Source organism: Athene cunicularia, assembly GCF_003259725.1.
Source record: "Athene cunicularia isolate RWA chromosome 1 unlocalized genomic scaffold, athCun1 chr1_part1, whole genome shotgun sequence".
Classification (NCBI taxonomy): Eukaryota; Metazoa; Chordata; class Aves; order Strigiformes; family Strigidae; genus Athene; species Athene cunicularia.
The window spans coordinates 128,494,624-128,502,464 of NW_020799091.1; the positions used below are offsets into that span (position 1 = coordinate 128,494,624).

Consider the following 7,841-nt stretch of genomic DNA (forward strand, 5'->3'; position numbering starts at 1 on the left):
GAGGAGGGAGAGGGAGAGGGAGGTGGTGGTGGTGATGGCGATGGCGGCGGCGGGACGGGGACGGGGGCCGTTTCCGGCACCGTGCGCCACATCCAGGAAGCGACGCCACCGCCCCGGGGCTCGACCGCTTCCCTTCTGCCGCCGCCGCCGGGGTCAGTGACGGGTCCAGCTCTGGGTGCTGGCCCGAGCCTGGCCGCCTCCGACATGCTGGCGCGGAAGGGTCCGCCCGGGGGTGCCTGGGGGGCCCTCCCGGTTCTGTGTCAGGCCGGGCCATCTCTGTCCTCCTGGCAGCCGCCTGCCCGCCGCGGCGGCTCACTGGCCTCGCTGCCCCTGCCAACCCCCCGGCAGTCGCCGCAGGACTCGGCACCAGCCACCGTGCTCGAGGTCTTAGGCGGCACTTTCGCCGTTTTCACCGCCAACTCCCCGCCTTATTTCCAGATTATTTCTAGCACGGTGGGCACCACCATGGCGGGGCCTGGGAGCAGCCCGGGTACACAGCAGTTCTCCCTTTTCGGAGGATCATCTTGGCTGGCACTCCAGTCATAATGCATCATCCCTGCCTTGGTCGGCTGACTGAAAACCCTTGCCTGTGGTTTGACGTGCCACCTCTTTCAGAAGGGTATGATGCTTACTCTGTTTTTTCATACAATAGTGCCAGCTATGTTACCACTTTCTCATTATGCCCTCATAGCTGTTGTTCAGTTATCTATCATTTGTGGCGCATGTACATTTCTTGCTAAGGCTACATTGCAAAGGAATCTCTTGATGTGTACAAGTAGTTTTGTAGCTCATTTTCGCCTGTGACACGTGGATATTCATCACGTGCGTTGCTCAAATCAATCTCTTAAGTTCCTGAATTGCTGAGGTGAACAGCTGTTTCCTGAAACACTGTAATGTGTTTCTGTAATTTGATCATGCCTGACGCTTAAATGATGCCTCATTAAATGAGACATCCCTTGATAGGATGTCTGCACAGGAGGAAACATGGTATTTTTCTGCCTGCTACCTCTTGACCTAGAGAGCCCAAATGTAGGATCTGGAAGGATCATTTCAGTTCAGTACAAACCCATTGGTTCTTCTAGGTGGAAGCATGTTCTCATTTGGCTTTAGCTGTCACAAAATAGACACCTTGTATACACTAGTTCTTCAAGCTCTCTCTGTAACTGAAGGGGAGAAAGAGGCTTCAGCAGAGAGTCTTCCATCCTGAGGTAGGTATCTGAGATGCGTAAGAAGAATTCCCTTTGGAGGTGCCTCTCTGTGTCTATGGCCTGTAACTGGGACCTGCATAATCAGTTTATCCAAAACATATAACCTCTGGAGGACTACATTTAGGCAAAGTAAATACAGGTGTCTGTCATTCAAAACCAAAAGAATTACCTCATTTAGGTTATCACATATCCCACAACCTCTCCTCTCCTTTTCTCCACTAAACCAGATAATCCTTACTCTGACTATGACTGAGTGTATCTGAATTGGCCCACAAATATTATTTCAAGTCAAGAAGGAACTCATCAAGTCTTCAGGTTTTGGGGGACTACTAAGCTTGTGATGATTTGTGCTTCATTTTTATGTGTAGTACCACATATTCACATGGTTATTGCTAATACTTCATATCTTCCTTAGAAACTCCAGCAAACAACTACAAGCCCAGAAGTCTCTCTCTTACATTCCATTCCCTAATATATAGGAGATAACTGGATACCTACCATTTTCAGATGTCATCTTTACAACTTTGAAGTTATACTCAGTACCTCTCAGTTCTGTCCTGAAATGCTAGGTTATCCCAAGTCTTCAGCTTATCTTAATGCCAATTATGATAGCGTATTTCTACCACAGAACTGCCCTGGTGCTGAAATCCTTGCACTATTTCAACTAGCTGTGCTTAAAGTAACACTGAGCCTATGAGCCAGATTGGATGTAGTCATACGCAGGTAAGAGTGTTTTTTCCCACTGTCAAACATGAGTCCTCTGAGAGTCCATCTTTTTTTGTAGTCACTTTACTCCCTTGAACAAGTGATAACTACCAGTTTAAAGCACAAGTATCAAAGGAAGCCAGTGATAATATGAAGTGTCACCAAATGAGAAATTAATCCGTATCTACAGAGATGTACTTTGCATGCCCAAGGCATTGTGATAAAACACATCTGAGAACTATTTCTTCTGCAAAGGAAGACTTTTTTTTTGTATATACCAAACACTTTTATTATATGTGACATGTTTTGATATGACAACTGCACTATGTCTCCGAAAGCTTAGTTTATTGACATTTATAGCAGTACTTGCTGCATGAGGAACAAATTGGAGAGCTATTTTTCAAGTTATCTTCTGATCCTGGATATATACTGAAAGATAAGGGAAACTCATGAAACCACAGGGGAAATAGAGGCAGGAAGCACACTTCAGTCCTCCTTTGTAGCATGAGTGGATGTCCCTGCTGGACCAGGCCCACACCTCGATACGATCAGTTCTCTTCTGCTATTGCAAACCTGCCCATGGGTTCTTTCTCAGAGAGAGCAGAATTACACTGAATGAAGATTATACAAAAAGCAGTAGTTGAAGCCAAACGTTTTAACATCAAAAATCCAAATTTCTCACCACCTTTTATTGGCTTTTCACACTTTGCAGGCCTATATTTTGGTGCTAGTCACAGTATGAAGCCTGAGTAGTTTAGGCACAGTTCTCACTTCTGGCTATAGAGCTGGAAAGAGATGGCCCATGCTTAAGGATAAAACAGGATTAGAGAGGTACAAAACTGTTTATTCTTGTATTCCTGGATCTCAGTCTAAATTGTGGCTATTACTGTAATTCTGTAGTATGCTGTTAACAAGAGAAACTGTTAGTTTCACAATTTTATATATGTCAATAAATTGCAGCAGCCCAGACAAACTGTGATATGCATAATAAATATTAGAATTTAATATAATTACAGCAGAGTAAAATATAACAAATACTCAGTGTTGTGAGGGGTTTTTTTTAAACTCATGATGTATTTTCTTCTTCTTCCTTCACAGTAACGTGTTCACAGATAAAATAGTTGAGACATCATCTGTTGGGAAATAGGTGGACTTGCATATGTTCAGCTGACTCCTGTGTTTCTACTACAATATTTCTACCAGTTACTTTCTTTTCAGACACAGAGGGACATGGTGTCAAGGAAAATCTGTTGTTTTGAGTAATTCAAAGAAATTCAAAGCAATCACTGTGTAATGTTACTAGCATTATCATGATTCTTGTGGGATTGTGAGTTGAGGGTTCTTCTGTACAAAGATTACATTCTTGTAGATATTGTGTTAGGTTATATTCAATAAAACCACAACTAAGTTATATCTGTAAGGAAGATGCCTCAATGTTTTATTTTGAGGTATGTTGGAAATATTTTCTATTCATTTTGGCTGGGTAATTAAGTGCATATAATGAAGTAAAAGGAAGAAGAGAAGAAAGTGCATTGAATGTGGCATTCAAACAGGTTCCCTTCATAGAATCATAGCAGCATAGCATCATAGAATCGTAGTATCATATAATGGGTTGGGTTAGAAGGGACCAGAGACCCAATCCAAACTGGCCTTCAAGACTTCCAGGGAGGGGGTTTTGGCTGCCCCCTCCCTGGCAGTGTTCAAGGCCAGGCTAGACGGGCCTTTGAGCAACCTGGTCTAGCAGAAGGTGTTCCTGCCCATGGCAGGGTGTTGGAACTAAATGATCTTTAAGGTCCCTTCCAACCCAAACCATCCTATGTTTCTATGATTCTGTGAAGGGAGACTGTTTGAATGCCACAGTCAATAGAGTAAGAAATCTCCCAGCATCCCCATTTAAACTTTGTATTTAAAAAAAAAAAAAAAAAAAAAAAAAAAAAAAAAAAAATGTAATAGAAACAGTATTTCTGCCATTGTAGAGCAGCAAATAACACCTGATTTGTACCACCTGGAAAGCAAACCAGGCCATCTGCTTCATATCAGCATGGAGCATATTACATTCTGAAATCAAAGCATCATCCAAGTAAAGGTGTGAAGTTAATTGGAGACACAGTGCAAGAAAGAAGATCAAAGGCTTGTCTTAGAAGAGGAACATTATCCATGTAGGCCTTAACCTACTCTTAAAATTTAAAAGAATGCATATTAGCCTTTCCCCTTGGTGGGCCAGTCCTGCTACTTTCATGAAGTTTGCATATGCAGACATGTTAAGAAGGGCCTGTTTTCTGCAGAAGTCAGTATGGGAATGATGCACTGCTTTAATCCTTCTTGCACTCTCAGCAATGACCTACAGTGGGACATAAGGTGCATTGGACTTGCACTGGCTCCCTCACAGCAAGTCACATTAAATTGTCAACAAGATACGATATTCAATAAAAGCCCGTGGCATATTTTCTTACTTCTTTTGCACACAAAATAAGACTGCAGAATCCCTTTGATATGAGATTGGCTTCAATCATAAAGATTAACAAATAACATTTACCTGTCATTTTCTTCATGTTTTTCTCTGAAGGATTAACAATGTGGATTTTTCTGTAGGAAGAGTGGATGTCTGTTTAGCACAGGTGCACTCTGGGAAGTGCTGGTGACCTGCATTTACAGTAAACACAGAAAAGAGGTCTGGCAGCAGGGAACGGTGCATTTGCATGACAGAACTGAAACGAAACCCAGGCTTTTGAGCATGCTAGAGTTCTGACAAGGTCATGGAGATATGTGAAACATTCTGGCATCTGCAACCCCCCCTCTGAGAGGAATGTTTCCATTTCCTTACAAGAATACTGCCAGAGAGCAACGTTTTAAATCTAATGATAACACACATCAAATGTCTGTTTCCTACTTCCTATTTGCTTAGAGGCCAACATCCTCTGTTTGAAGAAAATGCTAAGTCCTGACCTACCTTAGTGCTACAGTGAATGAGCTATTTTCATTTAAGCATTCATTTCTGAAAACATCTACTGGACAACAGAGTTTGTAGTGCAAGTCATAATGAAAAGTTGATACTGTTCAACTGTTTCCAAATATTTTTTTTTTTAAAAGGCAGAAAGCCTTTCTTGATTGATCTGAAATGAGTTGTATATACCTGGAATGTTCCCCAATAATTCTTGCTTCACACCCATACCTTCCATCTGAGCCATGGCACATATTTTAGAAAGACATTTAGTTGTGACTGGAAAAGATCTCAAACCTTCATGAAATGCATTAGCTAACTCTTAGGTAAAGCTACAAAACCTTAAGGTTCAAACATCAGCTCTTGCTAGGCAATTTTTGTGATGGAGGCAAAAGTACATGGATAGTTGCCCCGGTTGATGAGCCATTTTGGTGCTGATCCTGCCCCTGGCATAAATTAAGAGTCCAGGATTGTTCTCTCTCATGTCTGTTTGAAACCATCTGCCTGTACATTCATCATACTTTGAAGATTACCACTGGTTTCTGAAGCTGCAGAATAGGCCAGCAAAAATACAAAGGCTGACTTAAAAATGCATGCTGATGTCATTGCTGCTGGTTCCTGACTCAGCAAAGACATAGATGTGTTTCTCAGAGTGGAGGATGTTGTTTCAGTTACTTGTGCTTCTGAGATAGCTCGGCGTGACAGACTGATGAGAGCGCAAAATTTCACTTTGAGCAAAACAACAGTTTTAATAGAGCCTACATGCCTGTACATTTTCACATCCGTCCCTTCCCACAGCTCTCCCAGACCAAACATTCAACTCCCCCAAACTGATGGTGGGGAAAAAAAAAAAAAAAAAAAAAAAAAAAGAAATTCAGTTAAATGTGAAGATGTGTTTTCAAAAATAATTGTAAATGTGGAGCTTTTGAACAATGTGGGAAAAGTTAAAGACCCTCCAGTTGCTTCAGAAGAAGATCCTAACACAACAGGGTATCGTAGAGGGAAAGAATAGATTACAACATTATGCCCTTATACTGTCGAAAGTCCTTGTCTTTTGTCCACCTCTTCACCTTGGCAAGCTGCAGACAAACTGGAGGATGCAGCACAAATCTGGCACAGTCATGAGGGATTTTCAGCTCCCCAATTAAAGTAGTTTGTAGGGTCCATCAGGTAAGCCAATATCTAGGTAAACATCTAGTAATAGCTACACAAGGGGCAATCAGGGCATCACCTTTCTATTTGCTTATCTGAGGCAGGTGCTCAGAGTGATGACCAGAACACTCCTTCAATGAACAGAAACATGAAAACATTTTTGAAAATGCTCATGTTCAATTTGTTAAATTCACATTTCTTTAAAAAATCTCTCTTCAGGCAAATCAGTTTTCCTCTTATGCTTGCATGTATGTATTCTTGATCTGACATGTCTTGCAACCACAAGAGAGCACTCTTTCCTTTGAAGATTTCTCAGCTTCCCCGAAAGCTAGAGACATGCTGTATAAGTTTTGCAAACTGCTTGTGAGATGTTTCAGTTAGAACAGAGCAGCCGAAACAACAAAGCTTGCAGTTGCCTTTTAGATTTAATTGTGAAAAGCCTTTGGGTAGTTTTCAGATGACAGATCCTTGGTTCCTGAAAAGGAGGAGTTCTGCCAAAACTTTGAAGATCCCTGTAAACTTTGCAAATTACCCAGTTTTGGAGACAATTATATCAAATGATATCATGGATTACAATACATGAGAAGTGTTTAGAGCCTGGAAGATTATTTATGTTTGGCATTAACTCTTATGGTCATAATTTCAAACAGAGAGAAAAGGAATACACAGGAACCCTCTAATTATCTTTTGAAATATGAAGATCAGAGGAAAAGAGGGTTTAAAGTGTGGAGTGATGGTCCTCCAAACTTGTCTGTAAATTAGCTGGCATCCTACATCTATAAAAACAACAAGGCTTGGAGCTGATTTCCAGGCACAGAGTGGACCTCATGAGTCGTTAGCAGTGCTTTGAGATGTAAGTTTTTATATACCACAGGAGTGGTGTATAAAATTGCAGTTTGCAGGGCAGACTGTGTATACAAATGTTTCCTCCCTGCTTCGACTGATACAAGATTTGGAAGACAATTTCAGGAACTGGCATTCCACTGGTGAGAAAAAAATAAGCATGGACAGCAATAAAGATGGTGATGGACTTTTGAACAGGATTGTATTTCCAGGAGCTGTGTCCCGGGCTAACAGCCATGTACATCCCCATGGGGTCCCCCTGAGAGAGCCCTTTGGGGTTCCCTTCCATCTGGACCCATCTTACTGGAAGCAAGCCTACGGCAGGCATGCAAGTTGCATTTCCTACATCCCATTCCCTGGCTACGTGAGCATCTATGACTACTCATTTGAGCCTGCCTTCATTCGAAAGAGGAATGAGAGGGAAAGGCAGCGGGTGCGCTGCGTCAATGAGGGCTACACACGCCTGAGAGAGCACCTGCCCGAGGAATTTGCTGACAAGCGCCTCAGCAAAGTGGAGACTCTGAGAGCTGCAATAAACTACATCAAACACCTGCAGAGCTTGCTGGACTGCCATCCCTTAGTGTCTAACAGTAAGGAAACGTTCTCTGCCAAGGAGCTCCCAGAAGCTCCCAGTCCTGGTCCCCCACGGGAGTGCAACAGTGATGGGGAGTCTAAACCCTCTTCAGCTTCATCCCCCTACAGTGAATCTGAGGAGACAGGCAGCTAGGTAATGGCCCCTCTGAAGACAGAAAGATTCAAGCTCTGCTGAAAACCAAATCTAAAACCCTGGGGATTTTTCTGCAGGTGAAAATGAATACCAGGAAAAGGAAAAACAGCTAGGGGGAAAAAAAAAAAAAAAAAAAAAAAAAAAAAAAAAAAAAAAAAAAAAAAAAAAGAAGGTATTTTCAGTCTGTCAAATGACTTTAAGTGTTGTCTGTAGAAAACCTGAAGATGATTTGTAAACAGAGATATCTCTCAGGTTGCTTCAGCTG

The 7,841-nt window shown here is 42.2% G+C and overlaps 1 protein-coding gene across 1 annotated transcript; it reads left to right on the top strand.

Moving 5' to 3' along the window:
* Window positions 1-7,009: 7,009 nt before the first annotated feature.
* ASCL4 (achaete-scute family bHLH transcription factor 4) lies at window positions 7,010-7,576 on the top strand. The gene has a single exon (XM_026852775.1). It carries the CDS (start codon window positions 7,010-7,012, stop codon window positions 7,574-7,576), a length of 567 nt encoding a protein of 188 aa, XP_026708576.1.
* Window positions 7,577-7,841: the final 265 nt, after the last annotated feature.

What these genes read in the sequence shown, in the direction of transcription:
- ASCL4 (XM_026852775.1), top strand. Translation starts at nt 7,010, where the DNA reads ATGGACAGCAATAAAGATGGTGATGGACTTTTGAACAGGATTGTATTT.